At 51.9% G+C, this 16,228-nt stretch overlaps 1 protein-coding gene across 6 annotated transcripts in view; it reads right to left on the reverse strand.

Annotated features, from left to right (window-relative positions):
- Window positions 1-16,228, reverse strand: part of DOP1B (DOP1 leucine zipper like protein B) — a 96,917-nt gene that overhangs the window by 24,636 nt on the left and 56,053 nt on the right. For 5 of the 6 annotated variants that reach the window (XM_084801823.1, XM_084801824.1, XM_084801826.1 and 2 more), the window contains exons 19-26: window positions 12,771-14,487; window positions 11,944-12,049; window positions 10,058-10,246; window positions 7,053-7,175; window positions 6,547-6,681; window positions 3,403-3,458; window positions 1,538-1,642; window positions 1,378-1,444 (exon numbers count right to left, since the gene is read on the reverse strand). In XM_084801823.1, coding sequence (XP_084657949.1) covers window positions 1,378-1,444; window positions 1,538-1,642; window positions 3,403-3,458; window positions 6,547-6,681; window positions 7,053-7,175; window positions 10,058-10,246; window positions 11,944-12,049; window positions 12,771-14,487 — 2,498 coding nt within the window. The remainder of the gene's footprint in view (window positions 1-1,377; window positions 1,445-1,537; window positions 1,643-3,402; window positions 3,459-6,546; window positions 6,682-7,052; window positions 7,176-10,057; window positions 10,247-11,943; window positions 12,050-12,770; window positions 14,488-16,228) is intronic. The other variant, XM_084801825.1, reaches the window with a different exon arrangement.

Raw genomic sequence — 16,228 nt, forward strand, 5'->3', positions numbered from 1 at the left:
AGGTGGGGTGGGGAGCGTGTCACTGTGCCTGGGCAGCACAGTACAGCTGGCTCTGGGGGCGTGGATGCTGGTGAGCCTGGCCCGAGGGCATGAGAGAGGGAGAGCTGGCTCTCCACCTTGCTGGCTGCAGCACTGGGTAACCTAGGCCAGGGAAGTGCTGAAGAGCTCCCCCTGCTGGTGTGGGCTGGTGTAAGCACAGATAGCGGACAAACTCAGCTCCTACCTAGCCCCAGATGCAGGGCTGAGCAGATAACATCTAACCTGTCTATGATCTGCTGGACCATGTAAAAGGGCCAGTCCTCTCCATGACACAGGGCAACAACAACAAGACGTAAAAGACGCGTCCCGGTGACGGTCCAGCACTGATAGAGCAGCAGAAGCCAGAGGCCTCGAAGCAGAACAGTGACTCACGGCAACGAACATTTGCGAGGAAAGATGTGTGGATAGAGGGGTGGACTGTGACACACTGTGACGTGCTACAGCTGTTTGGTTGTTTTGTGTTTTATTTTCTGTTGGGTCGGGAGGTTGCGAGGGCGGAGGGCTGGGGAGGTGAGGGGAGGTGAGGGGCACTGATGTGCATGATGTGAAACTCACAGAGTCGACACAAACTTGTTCTGCTTTTACAAAGACCCTTGGTCTAAATGCTTGCTGGAGGTCCCCAGTACCTGAGTGTCGCCGCAGCTGGTGGAATAAAGACGCTCAGTTGACTATATAAACTGTGTCTGGGTGGTCATCTCTGGTGACCTCTCTGTAACAGCTGGTTTTCCAGCTAAGGAATGCTGAGCATCTGTGGTTAAACTGGTAAAGAAAACAGCCAGACTCAATACCAGCAACTGTGGAATAGTGATGTTCTAAGTGTCATGACTTTTTTTTTTTGAGATGGAGTCTCACTAAGAAGCCATGGAACTCACCATGTGTAATAGAACTCACAGTGACTCCCCTGCCTCAGCACTCACAGTGACAGCACCACCACCCAACGCCTCAGCACTCCAGTTTTAGCATTCTGGCCTCAAGTGCTACGATTATGGGCATGAACCGCCATGCGGCTAAGCCTTACTGTTTCTAGTATTTTAGATTTTTTTTTATTTTTATGAACACGCATTGCTTTTATATCGGGGCAAAGAAAGAGAAGGTTTTAAGGAAGGCTTCCCGGGAGGGAAAGGATTCCTGCCTCACAGATGGCAAGTGGGATGGCATCTTACAGACTCCCCACCAGGTGGCTCTGTCTGACACAAGAAAACCCTGGCCCAACTGCTTCATGTCCGCTGATGGCAGAGACTCAGGACATGGGCAAAGCCAAGCTGCAATTCTGAGTAAGGTGTAAGCACAGCGCTGTGGACTACCAACCTTCTGGAACGTTCTCACACACACACACACCTGCAGGTCCCTTTGGTCCTTCCGGTTTTCCAGGTTGGGTGTTCTCGTCACGAAGTCATTCAGCATGCTGTTGAGAGAGTCAGCTTCTGGTCACAACGTTACGGCAACAAAAGGTGTTTCTGCGGAAGACACTGTCTGTGTGAATATGGAGACTTCATACCTGAGCAGCAGAAAATACCCTGGGGGAGCCAGGTTCAGCTGCACAGACTCCTTCAGGACGGCCAGGAGTGACGGGAAGGTCTCCTGCAGGTCTGGTGTGGGGAGCCTGTTTGAAAGGCAAAAACGGGGAACAATAACCTAAGTCTGACACACGGAAGCGCGTTTGAGATGCTGGGAAGCAGACGGGATGGGTGGGCTGCGGGCGAGCAGCACAGCTGGCTGGCTGAGGCCTGCCTCCTTTAGTCTATTACAGTCTGTGCAAGCTCGCTTTTAGCACTGGGGAAAGCATCTGCAATTAGGGTACCTGGAGCTCAGCCCCTGACATTTGGGGTGCTCTGGGTTTCACTGTCTATAAATAAAAGCCTCAGCCAGCTGGCCAGCTTTTTCCTTGTTGGCCATGCATCACCGGTGGTTAAGATGCAGCAGGCAGGAAGGAAGCTGATGCCCGCCAGTGACCACTGCCAGGCCAGCTCACACGTCAGGCCTCTCGGGCAGTGCTGACATCACTGCAGCACAGTTTGCCAAAGCGCAGATGCAGTCGGGAGGGCGCCCGGGGTCCACACTCTGTCGCCTACCTCACTGCCTTTTGTTCCACCTTGGTGGCTCCTCCCCTGTAGCAGAGGGATGATGAAAACCTGCCCTGAAGCTGCCACTGAGGTCAGCTGGCGTCACGACAGTGTCTACCCACAGGGCACGTGACTAGGCCAGAGGACTGCAAAGATGCTCGTGAGTCAAGACTGCTTGTTTGAACTTAAAAGTCAACCCACTGGCCACTGGGATTACAGCTCTCAGTTTACCTTTCTGTAGACACAGACTGTGAAGAGTGGGTGTTGCTGAGGCATCAACTGCATGAGCCGAGGGGACTGCACTGGGTCGTCAGGGTTATTTACGGTGAGCCCCGCCCCCTTGTGGGCCCCACCCCCACAGTCCCGATGGACAAACACATGGTCTCCAGATGGAGGCGCTGTTTGGGGAGGCCGTGGGATTTTGGGGGTAGGAGTCATGGCTGACTGAGGGGAGCCTCCATCTCTCACTTACCCCAACACAGATGGCCCTACCCAGGCTGTGTCAGGGGTGTAGCCACAGTGCTCTCTGCACACTGGGGAATCCCCTGCACACCAGCTACAACCCAGACTGAGATTCAGCTGAGTAAACCCAATCAGACATCACCTGGCAAAAGCCGCAGGAAGCCCTTCGCAGCACTCAAAGCCATTTCTCCTGTTTCTCCAAGGGGCCTCTTACACTTTCCTAGCTGCAGGTCTTTAAAAGTTAATTTCATATCAGCCCAAACCTTGTAAAGCTTACTGGTCCTCACGCAAAGCCTTGCTGACTTAAAGTATTCAATGGGTGGCACATAGGTGTTCTTTGTTTTTTTTTTTTTTTTTTTTTTTGTGACAGGGTTTCTCTGTTAGCCTTGGCTATTCTGGACTCACTCTGTAGTCCAGGCTGGCCTCGAACTCAGGATCCACCTGCCTCTGCCTCCCTGCGTGCTGGGATTAAAGGCATGCACAGCTCCTGCTGTAGCACATAGATGTTTAAAATGTCAACTCAAGGTGTGGTAGCATACACCTTTAATCCCAGCACTCGGGGAGGCAGAGGTAGGCAGTTCCTGAATTCGAGGCCAGCCTGGTCTACAGAGTGAGTCCAGGACAGCCAAGGCTACACACAGAGAGACCCTGTCTCAAAAAACACCAAAGTAAGTTCAGCTCTTCAGAAAAACAGAAGTACAGATACTGAGGCCATGCCGATGCCCAGGGAAAAGTGAGGACACTTAGGACTCTCTCTGAGCTAAAGCCAAGTTGCTCCTCACAGTCCCTGAGGCGGCAGCACCTTGCAACGCAGGCATGCGGGAGGAGAAGCCATTACCTCTGGATGAAGGCGTAGCAGAACTGCAACACAGGGATGTCCACCAGGGGAGACTTCTGAAAAGGAAGGCAAGCCCAGTCACTGCAGGAAGGTAGGAAGGGAGACAGAAAAGAACTCAACAGGCCTGCGGCTGCTAGGAGTCCGAACTGTCCCCACAAGCTCAGGCTGCGCACACCGCTTCCCAAATGAAGTACTTTTGGGGAGTCTATGGGACCTTTTGGGGTGGATGAGGCCTCTCACTGGGGGGGGGGGGCAGCCCTTTGGAAGTCATATCCTAGTCCCTCATCTATCTCTCTTCTTGGTCTGCTGTGACATGAAGCCTCCACATACACTCCTGGTGCCACCGTGATCTGAGCGGCCTCATGGTGTCTTCTCTACCACAAGGGATGGAGCCTTGGAAGCTATGAGCCAGATACGCATGTCTCCCTTCTGACTGCTCTGATAGGTACTGCGGTAAAGTGACGGGAAAATAACAGTTGACACTAATACAATGGAGGTTTGAGCCATGGAATCTTTTGTGTAAAACCTGCTGTACACCACTAGCATACAGCAGGGCAACAGTGCCTGCGAGGGCCTGACTTCCCCAGACAGAGAGCTGAGGCGAATGTGAACCCTAATACACGCACAGCATGGCCTCCAGACAAGAGAAGGAACCAGCCCTTGGTGTAAGAGCTTGCCCTGCCTAGCTCAGACTTCCTTAAGTCCAAAGTAGCTGGAATTATAGGAAAAATGGTTCCAAATACACCTTTTCTGTTTTTCTTAGAAAGCTATGTATAGAAATCAAATTAAGACAACCAGAGAAACACCATACTTTAATTACAGCAAAACTCAGTTCCTTTTTCACACCCTCCAGACAAGAAGGTAGAGTTTCTATAGACTTTCATGTAATGTGAAGAAATGAAATCCTAAGAGGCTCCACCAGCTGTGAGCGCAGTGTGCAGGACGAGTGCTTCCTTCCACCCACGGCCCTGACAGGGGCTCCCTGAGGGCCTTGCCACCACTCCTGAATACAAACAGGCAAAGGGTGCGCCTGCCCGTCAGGCCCTCAATCTTGCTCCTCTCTCTGGCCAACCTGCTTTCATATCTAGGCACAAGAGCGGGAGGCAACTGACAACCAACATCCTGGGAGGCCAGAGGCGGGGCTCTAACAAACACGGAGGGGTCTGTGTCCTGGCCCTTCTGTTCCGTAAGCACCTGGCTGATTCTGTCTCTGCCCCAAGTGTTCTTAGTGTGACCTTCCTTTTTTAGTTATTTTTCAACTTAGAATCTAGATAAAACAAACCGAAACAACACAATTTCAGTCTACTCTGCTTCCTACTCATGAGGGCACAGTTCGTGTGTGACTAGACAGGGTCTTGCTAAAGGGTTGTTAGCTCGCTAGAGCTGTCAGGGGCTTCATGGTGCATTGCTGTCATCCCTGAGAACTAAAGGTATCTTCTGTTAAGCACCCGCAGACGGACACTGGCTGAGGAGGACTCCATAATGCTCCAGAAGAAGAGCTCGCCATCTCTAGCAGGCACTGAAGGCAGCCTAAGGTCAGTGAGCCTGGAGCTGAGCTGCCAGCTGGACGCTCACTGACAGGGCCGGCAGCCCGCAGGTTCACAGAGACAACACCTGAGGTAGAGACATCTAGCTCTGATCTGATGGCCGCATGCATGAATTTTAATTATGCTGCTTCGTGACTTTTCCCTGTGGGACATACCCCTCAGGATAATTTCAGTATGTCTTCCCAGAAATGTGCCACCACATTTGCCTCAGACTAGGTATTTTTATTTCTTTTTAAGCAGAGTCGATTTACAGCCACACTCTGAAGCCTTCTGCTTCTCTGCAGCTCACAGGCTCTCCTCTTCTTCTTCTTTTTAAATTTATTCATTTATTTGTTACATACAGTGTTCTACCTGCCTGTAAATCGTGCAGGCCAGAAGAGGGCACCAGATCTCATTATGAATGGTTGTGAGCCATCATGTGGTTGCTGGGAGTTGAACTCAGGACCTTTGGAAGAGCGGTCAGTGCCCTTAACCTCTGAGCCATCTCTCCAGCCCCACAGGCTCTCTTCTTCCCCAACTGTTGGCTAAGTTCTGGCTTCTCAATGTTTTAACTCGCCCTTGACGGATTCTCTCTACAGCCTTGACTGCTGAGTTCCCTCTAACTGCTCTCTCTCACACAGGAAATCTGAGTCAACACTGGCCAAAGCCCTGTCAGTCAGATGAGAGCGCCTGCAGAGAAAACTCGGGGTTGCCAAGAGAACCCACTGTTTATCCCTGAAAGTCTGTAACCACAGCTCCACACCTGCCTTCCTAGAGTGGCTTCCCGTAAGAGCTAAGGACTGTCACTGCTCCCGCTGTCCCTGAGTGTGCGCCTTGTACAGCTCAGCAATGCCTGTCTCAGCGACGTTTTGAAGTATTTCTCAGGCTCCGTGGGAGGGTCAGGCCTAACTTCCATGAACAACGGAGAGCAATTCCAGAAGGCCTAATCCCATAAACTGACCCCCTCCTGCCTGCTTCCACGGTGACCCCACCTCCCCTGACTCATTTGGGCTCACTGTCCATGCCTAGCCGCTCTGTCCCTCAGTCACCAACACACACAGAGCAGAAACAAGCCCAGCCCCTCCCCCTGCCGGCCCACAGTGCCCTGCAGCTCAATCACAGGCGCCTGCACCCCTCTCAGAGTCTGGCTTTGTTTACTTTCCACACCTTTCATGCTGGCAGTTGCTAAAGGCAGGTGTTGTTTCCTCTTTCTAGAAGGTGCTAACAGTTGAGCACCAGGCACTGTGTGTGGCATCAGGGACAGGCAAGCTAACCTCAGGTAGCTCCCACTGAGAAACAATACAGTGACGGCCCTTCTGTACAACCCAATGAATTCTCTCTTGCTCTTGTTTTTTTTTTTTTTTTCCAAGACAGGGTTTCTCTGTGTAGCCCTGGCTGTCCTGGACTCACTTTGTAGACCAGGCTGGCCTTGAACTCACAGCAATCTCCTGCCTCTGCCTCCCAAGTGCTGGGGTTAAAAGTGTGCACCACCATGCCCAGCTCTCTCTTGCTCTTGATGCCTGTGTTCCCTCTGGGTCACCGTTTATAGGAGACACACTAGGAAGGGCGCCTGCCACCCGCCTGTGCACTCCCCAGAGCCTGCTCCTGGGCTCCTCACCTCATCCCCTTTGATCTGCAGTGGCCTCTTCACCACCTCCTTCACCAGCTGCAGCACCGAGTCTGTCTGCAGCGTGCTGAGAGCGCAGACCAGATCGACAAGGGTGTGCTGGGATGCGCTTGCCGTGGGGACAATCTGTCCAGAGGAAAAGACTTCCTTGAACGCTTATAGGGGAAAAACAAAACAAAACAAAGACAAAACGGCACATATACAGCCCTCCACAGTGGCTGCTCCTGAAGGAAGAAATCAGATGTCACTGTAGTATGTACCTACGTGCATGTCTGTGTGAGCACACATGTGTGGGGATGCTGTGAGCTGTGGCACATGTGCTACAGTGTGCATGAGCAGGGCAGAGAACAACTGGCGGGAAACCAGTTCCCTCCTTCCACTTTATGGGCCACAGGGGCAGGGGGTGGAGGGGGACTCAGGGCATCAGCAGTAGGCACTGCCTGCACTGCGCCCTCCCACCACGCCGTTCCACCGCGTCCTCCCCACCTTCAACCCACCTTCGTCTTGCTGTGTCGCCGTGCCTGCTTTCTGCTCCACACAGTAGCAACCGCAGCTATCAGCTGAACCCCTAGATGGCCTGTCAAGGGGTTCAGCAAGTCTAAGATTTTTTGTCTTATGGTCTGGTAAACAGAAAAACAAGAGTTAATTGCAAAGTAAAAGGTCTTCATCAAGTGGCATCAGGGCCCTTACCTGATGACACTTTGGTGGCCCCCACAGTAAGAACTGACTCAGAACTCCAGTAGTGTGCATCACAGCTGAGGACACTGGGAGAAGAGGGGGCCGAGCCCTCTTGCAAGCGCAGGATGTGAGTGGCCAGGATGGGGACACAGTCTTGACATAGTAACTAGCCCTGGCCATGGGTGCTTGTGTGCACACCTGTATGTGTACCTGTATGTGCCCCTATAGGTGTGTGCATCTGTGGATGTGCCTGTTCGTGTGCATTCCTCTGCAGCACTGGAGACGGGCCCCAGGGTCTGAGCATGCTCAGCAGGTGCTTTCCCACTGAGCTGCTCTCTCCCACAAGGAAATCCCACGGAAATGTTTATCTGTAGCAGCTGGGAGAAAGCTTAGGGTCATTAGGAAAGTTAATTTTCAATTTTTAAAAAATTTACAGATGTATTTATTCAACAAACACGTTAGCCAAACATCATGTTAGTCTTAACAGAGTTCAAAATCTTGACTTTCAGCAAGGCCCATAATTTCTATTTTGGACAGGAACCTGGGGTTCCCTGCTTTTAAGGCCCAGGGCACATTTATTGGAGTACATAAACACATCAGTCTCACGTACAGGGTCATAATTTCAGCATTGCAATCTGCCTTTTCCCCCACCATGTCAGCTGTAGTGTTACCTGGTAAAGTGAGCCGTGCCAAGGCATTTAAAGGAGGGTGCTTTTTTTTTTTTTTAAATTTTTAGACAGAGTTTCTGTGTGTAGCTCTGGCTGTTGTCCTAGATACCCTTTGTAGACCAGGCTGGCCTTGAACTCACAGAGGTCCGCCTGCCTCTGCCTCCGGAGTGCTGGGATTAAAGGCGTGTATCACCTTGCCCGTCCCTAATTTTCAAGTTTTAAAAGTATGTAGCGGCCACCAAATTGTATTAGTTAAGCAATTCAGGATAAAGCTGGAACCTGGTCCTAGCCATCTCTATAAACTCTGCCTTTGGCTTCTCCAGATTCTTGTAAGCAGCCACTCCCTGCCCCAAACACTCTGCTCTGGTTCAGCCTTCCTACCCTGGTCTCAGATCTGCCACTCTGCCCCGTGCTGCACTGCGCCCTCCCTGACACCACACACTAGCCAGCTTCCTGCTGGGCACTATCAGACCACACTGCCTCTCCTGAGAGTGCGCCGCCCTCTTCTCATCCTGGCCTCTGCCATGAGGGCAGGGTTTGGTCTAGCTGGCCCAGCAGGTCGGGTGCAAGGCAGAGGCCACCGAGCACTGTGTCCTCACTGCTCGCTTGCTCCACAGCAGAAGATGAAGCCTTTACGTTTATTGCAATCAGTGCACCCGCCCATGAGGCAGGAGAGCCAAGCAACAGCCTCCGCTTACAGACACGGAAGCTGAGGCTCACACAGAATGAGTGAGAGCTACCAAGCGTTTCCTGGACCTGACAGGAGCAGGTTTCCACAAACAGCGTGAGCCAGCACAGACATCCCTCCTGGGCTCAGTTTTCCTGCAGAGATGTGACCACCTGTTCACCGCGAAAGGGCACCAGTGACAGAGCAAAGCAATGATGTCCAGCTTGGTAAACCTAAGAGCTTGTTTAAGATAGAGTCTCACTATGTAGCCTGGAAGTTACTATGGCGACCAAGCTTAAACTCAAAGTCCCCCATCCGCCTCTACCTGCTGAGTGCTGGGGTTAATGGTGTGTGCTACCATGCCCAGCTTATAATCTTTTAAGAGTTCACTAACTCTGACTTTTACTTATAATTAGTATGAGAGAGATGTGTGAGATATGTGTGTGTGCACACGGGTACACACACGTGTGCACCCGGGTACACGGGGAGGTTAGAGGATGACTCTCAGGCGTCAGTCCTCCCCTCCAGCCTCTGTGTGCGTGGGTTTGGAGCATCAGACTCGGGTCACCAGGCTTCAGAGGCAGCGTAACTGGGACGATCCACAGGGACGTGGGTAATTTACACCACAGGAGAAAGGTCTCCTCATGGAGGGGCGGAGCTCCACATGCTTACGGCTCTCTTAGGCACCTTTTCTCCCCACCACAGCAGAGTGCCAGCATCTCAAGGGACCTGCTGGAGGTTGGTCGGATGTACTTTGATGCTAATTACTGCTTGCTGTCTTTTAATGTACCCCAAATATTGCTGTGTAACCTTGCCTAAAAACTTACTCCTGTTTGACCAATAAAAAGCTGATACACCTGGACAAGCAAGTGGGATAGGCGTGGCTAAGGTTCATAGGCTTTTGAAGACCAAGAGGATCTTGGGAGAAATGACGCATGATGAGGAGGGAGGAGGAGAATTGCCATGGGATAGGAAAAGAGCCCCGTGGGCCCAGAGGAGGGACTCTCAAGTTGCTCACAGGAAGAGATGGAGAGCGAGTACTTTGGGATTATGGACAGGAAGTAGCCCAAACAGAGATTCTTAGAGGCAGAAGGAATGGGAGGGAGATTGGGAGCTGTTGGAGGGCAGCTTAGGAGGTGACATCCGCTTGGCCTGGGTAAAGGCTCACTCTAAAACACATGAGGTGTCTGTGTTTTCCTGACTGTAAAAGCGCGTTAGATAATACCGCCACAGCCGGGCGTGGGGCGCACACCTGTAACCCCAGCACTCGGAGGCAGAGGCAGGCAGATCCAGCTGCCTCCAACTTGCAGCAATATTGTTTGTGCTGGGACAATGGGTATGTGTCACCGTGCCTGGCTTACAGAGGGACAGAAGAAATGGTGAAGCCAGCGGGGGTGGGGTGGGGTGGGGTGGGGGGGTGGGGGGGGAAGCAGCACAGCCGGCTCAGCTGGCGCCTGGCACTCAGGCAGCCGCACTCTGACAGACCCACCTTGGTGGTTTTAAAGTAGACGGAGGAGGATCCCTTCGTGGCTCCCAGGAGGTCCACGGGTCTCTTTTGGGTTTCCTCCTTCCTGAGAACATTCCAGATGAGGGCCATGGTGTTCACAATCCGAGGCAGCTCTTCCAAAATGGCATTCTTGGCATTTCTCAGGTTGACCGGGTCACTTATGGCAGCAGTCTGCAAGTTCAAATGGGTGCACGAGGCTCACTGCACCAGCAAGTCCCCTTTCACCTGGGATGACGCTGCTGTTGCAACTTAGCGTGGGTCACCGCCCATGCGGTAGTCTGGAAGTGACATTTGTCCCTATATGAGTCAACCTACTGCTTGTTTTTAGAGAAAGAAACACTTCAAACTATAACTTTTTCTTTTTTTGAGACAGGGTCTTTTTATTGTGTAGCTCTGGCTGTTCTGGAACTCACTCTGTATCTGTAGACCAGGCTGGCCTCGAACTCACCAGAGATCAACCTGCCTCTGCTTTTGGAGTACTAGGATTAAAAACTGAGATTTTTTTCAAATCAATCAAAACAGTAGGTGTACTTTAATATTATGTTTTGTTTTGTTTTTTTCTTTTCTTTTTCTTTCTTTTGTTGTTGTTGTTGTTGTTATTATTATTATTATTATTATTATTATTATTATTATTATTATTGTTTTGTTTTTTGAGACAGGGCTTCTCTGTGTATCCTTGGCTGTCCTGGACTCACTTTGTAGACCAGGCTGGCCTCAAACTCACAGCAATCCTCCTGCCTCTGCCTCCCAAGTGTTGGGATTAAAGGCATGCACCACCATGTCTGGCTTTGTTTTGTTTTCTTTAAGAGCAGGTCTTTAAAAAAGAAGGAGGAGAGGGTGTGGCAAGAGTCTTATGTAGCCCAGACTGGTCTCAAACTTGCTACCTCACCAAAGATGACTCAACTCCTGATCCCTTCCCTCCACTGCTAAGTGCTGCGGGCATTTACCACCAGGCCCAGCTTTTGTCTTAAGACTTAGCTAGACAGTGTGGAGCCGCCACCTCAGGTTTCACCACATCAGGAGGTTAAAAAAACAATACTTAGACTAAGGTGAGTGCAGGGCACGGAAGACGGGCCAGTGAATACCAAGGCTGTTTGCTGTGCAAGCCTGAGGACCTGAGTTCACGTCCGCACGCGCTCATAAGAAGCAGGGCACAGCTGTGGATGCCTTCAGTGACTTCAGTACCAGAGAGGACAGGTGGATCCTGGGAGCTCACCAGCCAGCTGGCCAGGCTGGTCAAAGCAGACAGCTTCTGCTTCCGTGAGAGCTGCCTTAAGGCAAAAGGGTGGAGTGCTCTTCTTCTGGTCTCCATATGCATGTATACGGGCTCACAAATCTGCCTGTGCACGCATGCGCACACACACACACGCACACACACACACACACTCATCATATAAGCCTAAAATCTGCTTTACATTTTACCTCTACTGCCAGCTGGGAACAGTGGGTAAAAGGTGAAGGTAGAGCTGGGTATGGTGGCGTACATGTTTACTCTTCAATCCCAGCACTCAGGAGGCAGAGGCAGGAGGATCACTGTGAGTTCGAGGCCAGCCTAGTCTACAAAGTGAGTCCAGGATAGCCAAGGCTATACAATGAAACCCTGTATTGAAAAACCAAAAAAAAAAAAAAAAAAAAAAGGCTGAAGGCATTCAGCTACTGTGTTTATATGCCTATGTGTGTATACACATTTGCATAGCTTGCATATCTGCATAACAAACATGCAGAATCCATACATATTTATGCTCTCATTTGAATATCTTACATATATTTGCATGTCATTTGCATCATTCATATATTATTATACACTTAACTAGTACAGACTAACAAAACAAGCAGTTTGCAGCAGACTCAGGGGAAAGAAAATGTACCTTTTTGTGTTGGATGGGCTGTTCCAAAAGACAAAAATGGCTAATGGTTGTCAGACCTTCCAGAAGAGTAAGCGGGTAATCTGGAGAAATGTTTTCCTTTTTTGTGCTGTGGAGAAGAAATGAGAAACTGTTAAGATAATGGGTGGGGGGCAGGTGACGGGTGGAGGGCAGGTGACAGGTGGGGGGCAGGTGACGGGTGGGGGGCAGGTGACGGGTGGGGGGCAGGTGACGGGGGGGCAGGTGACGGGTAGGGGGCAGATGATGGCCTGAGTTGATTCCTGGAACCCACTTAGGAAATAACTGACTCCCAAGTTATCCTTTATAAACGTTAGAAAAATATTAAAAAATGAGACACTAGTTTTGAGAATTTGGAAGAACATGAGGCCATGAAGGGTTTCCATGAATGTAGAGAGATGTCATTATGTTTGATGGACCGGGGCTCCTAAAGTGAATACACAGGTGTCTTTGGTGGCACTTCACGTTTATAAAGTCAGTACTGAAAACTGGTTCAAGGTGCGTTAGCATCTCTCTGAAGCTGACTCTGGTTTGCTTATCTCTGTTTGGCAGAACTAGCTGAGTCAACTAACTGTCCACTCGGAAACAGGCTGGGCAGCTGTGTGGAGTTTACACAGTTCTGTTGTGACACAGGGCTATCACGGAGTACAAAACCCAACACGTAGCCAAGGATGGCCTGGGGCACTGGTTTGAGGCAGTTCTGTGGGCTGAACCCATGGGTTTGCAAATGCTACCAGGGGAGCACTCCACCCGACTATGTGGGGTTAAAGCTGGGTTATGTAAACATGTACAGTCCTGCTGCCCACACTCACCGGCCTTCTGACGGGCTTGGATTACCTTCCAACTGGTAGCCCTGGCTACACAGGCATTCGCCTTGAGATGCATCAACGTCAGCATACCTGAGCGCCAACTTGACAGATTCGCTTTCATACTGCTTGGCCAGATCATCCAAATTTTTGCAAATCTGGATAACGAAGGGTGTCACCGTCCAGCCCAGAGACCTTCCAAAGTAGGGCAAGGAGTGCGTGACCAGGCTCACCCAGGCAGGGTGCATGCCATAGCCATAGGCAGGCTGCAGGCCTCTCACCACAGCTGAGACCAGGAGGCCCTGGGAGGTGAGGGGGTGGGGCTGCACGTACTGCATGGCCCCGATGGCCTGCTGGAAGTCCAGGGCTTTCTGCCACTCCCGGGCCAGGGCCGCCTGACTCTCGCCCTCCTCCTGCCCCTGGCCCAGGTGGTGCTCCAGGGTGATGAGTGCCTGCAGGAGCTTCAGCAGCTCGATCTGCAGCGGATGCTCGCTCCAGATCTGGTCCTGCCCCAGGTTGATAAGGCTCTCCTCAAAGAGGCTGTCCTCCATTGGGGCCCTGCCCCTGTCCGCGGTGGCCAGGCCATAGCGCTTCTGGCTGGTGTACATGGACGCCGACAGCGAGAGCAGGACGAACTCCTGCACCTTGCACCTCTGCAGCAGGCTGTGGATAAACTCCACGTTCTTCCCTTCTGAGGACTTGGCCATCGAGACGAGCTGTGTGGTTATTCTGATCAGAACCTGCACACTCTTGACCTGCACGTCGCGGTTGCCCAGGACGTCCCTGTGGCAGACCTTCAGGTAGCAGGGATAGTAGGAGCGCAGGAAGCTCAGGCAGAGGTAGGTAACGAGCTCAATCAGCAGGGAGTGGGGGCACACGTTGGGGGCCTGGGTCTGCAGCTTGCCGTAAAAGCTCTGGCCGATGAGCGCCTCCTGGTGGCGTGCGAGGAGGTTGGAGATGAGGTTGAGGTGCGCGGTGGAGCTGGTGTCGATGCCGGTCTTGGACACGGCCTCGATGAACTCCTTGGGGTTGGTCTTGAGCACGGCCTCCAGCACGGAGAAGGCATAGAGGACCCGCTGGGAGTCGTAGGGCTGCAAGTACAGCAGAATGTGCTTGAACAAGGCCTCGAGTGTCTCCTGCTTCTCCCTCTGCTGCCTCAGCAGCCTCGACGTGGTGATGGCCTGGAGCTCCACGTCGGCCTCCTCGTCACTGGAGAGCGACTCGGAGGCCTGTGTCTTGTCTGAGTCTGCTCGCACCAGGCTCAGCTTGGCGCCGGACTTGAGGCTCTCTGGCTGGAAGGCTGCCAGCAAGGCTGCTCGCTTGGAGTATGCCCTGGCCCCGATGGGAATGGGTGCGCAGCAGTTCTCCCCGTGGCTCAGGTCCTGCGGCTCGTGGGAGGGGGATGAGAAAGTGGATGTGTTTTCGCTGTCGGTGTGGCCGGAGCTTGTGTCCGCAGACTCTGTGTGCTCGCTGCTGTCCGGGCCCCCGGAGGCCATCCTGTCTGGCAGGTCCACATAGTAGGGCAGATCTTCCTCGCTCAGGTCACTTCTTGCAGGGCATCTCTCCGGTTCCTTCTCTACCTCAGCCCAGATGGCTTCTCGGTCCACTGTGGTGAACTGGCCGAGAGGCGGGTGCTCCTCGGAGGCGCCTTCTTGCAGCTCAGGTGCCCCACAAGCCTCTTTGAATGCGGGCTTCTTCCTGTTAAACCAACGGTGCAAGTCCTCTGGAAATGACAAAACGACAAAGGGCTTTAGAGTAGAATAGCCAGATGACCAAGTAGCTCTGAGGTGATCTTCGGCTTAAAGCAGACAATGCCTCCTGGAGCTGCACCCGAGTCTAGAGTACATCATAGGCAAAACACAGACAGAGCCACATAAATATGTCCTTTAACTGGGAGGGCAGCTCAGTCGGGCATGTCAGCATAGAGGGCAGAGGGCCCTGGGTTTGAGCTCTGGCAGCGTGTAAAGCGTGTATTGGCACACGTGGGCGCGTCAGCTCTTTGGAATATTCAGGAGACTGTCAAGTTTAGCTATACTGTCATGTAACAACATTTGGGTTTGTTTTTATCTTGAGACAAAGTCTTGTCACACAGCTCAGCCTGTCCTCAAAATAACAATACCCCTGAGGGCTGGGGCCCGAGCCACGAGCCAATAGCTGTTGTATATTTCATATTTGTTTTCATCACACATTTTGGGAGAAGGCATTTTGAAAAACTAGAAATGTGTTTGTCCCAGGATTTCCCTCTTCAGAAATGCATTCCACAGAAACATCAGCAGGTCCCAAAGCTCTGAGGGCGGGGCATGTCCTGAGTGGACATGTAGAGAAGACGGAAAGTGAGCCAAGACCCACAGCATGGTGCGTCGACCTGGCTAGGTACATGCCCGTGACAGGCTGCTCCTGGGCTCTGAAGTGTGTATCTACATGCATGGATCCCTCTGTCCCAGCCCACCAAGAGCTGCAATCACAGGTGTGACCCACTATGCCTAGCCACTATGTATTTTTAAAAAATAGTCACAGTAACACTTCTGCAATGAGAAAATATACAGCATTTTAAGATATCAACTCTCTTTTAAAAAGAGGTGAAAATCAAAAGATTTTGTGAAAATTCTTGGTTAAGTAGCTTTCAACATGTCTATGCCATGAGCACAGCAAGGTCAGCAGAGGAAGAAAAGCAGAAGTCAGAGACAGACAGCCTGCAAGTGCACAGACCACAGCAGCACAGACAGACAGACAGCCTGCAAGTGCACAGACCACAGCAGCACAGACGGACAGACAGCCTGCAAGTGCACAGACCACAGCAGCACAGACGGACAGACAGCCTGCAAGTGCACAGACCACAGCAGCACAGATGGACAGACAGCCTGCAAGTGCACAGACCACAGCAGCACAGACGGACAGACAGCCTGCAAGTGCACAGACCACAGCAGCACAGATGGACAGACAGCCTGCAAGTGCACAGGCCACAGCAGCACAGATGGAGCTGGTGCAAATGGCCGACTTCCCTTTCCTTCACTCTCTTGTACTTGCAGCGGGCAGGCTGCATCAGCATCAGGCAGAAAACAGGAAGTAGTGAGGCAGTGGAGACAGAATCCAAAGAACCAGAGTGGGAAATCTTTCTAAACGAGGAGGAGGGGCAGGCACCAGCCGGCAAGACAGCCTTATGTGCCACAAAGCTGATGACCTGAGTCCATCCTTGGAACCTGCACAGTGAAAAGAAAGCTCCAGTTCCTGCAAGCTGTCCTTTGACCTCTGCATGATGCCCTGGTGCGTATGTGTCCATACAAGTGTGTGTGTGGGGGGACAGGGGGCACACATACTCACACACACAACACATGTAAAACAAAAGACAAAAGGAATACTAAAACAAAGCACACCACGGAGAAGGTGTGGCTTCTGTTTCTCTAAGCGCCCTTTCTTAGGATGGACACTTCAGGCGGCCAGCTTTCCCTAAGGACTGCCAGCAG

Source organism: Acomys minous, assembly GCF_964271855.1.
Source record: "Acomys minous genome assembly, chromosome: 11".
NCBI lineage: Eukaryota > Metazoa > Chordata > Mammalia > Rodentia > Muridae > Acomys > Acomys minous.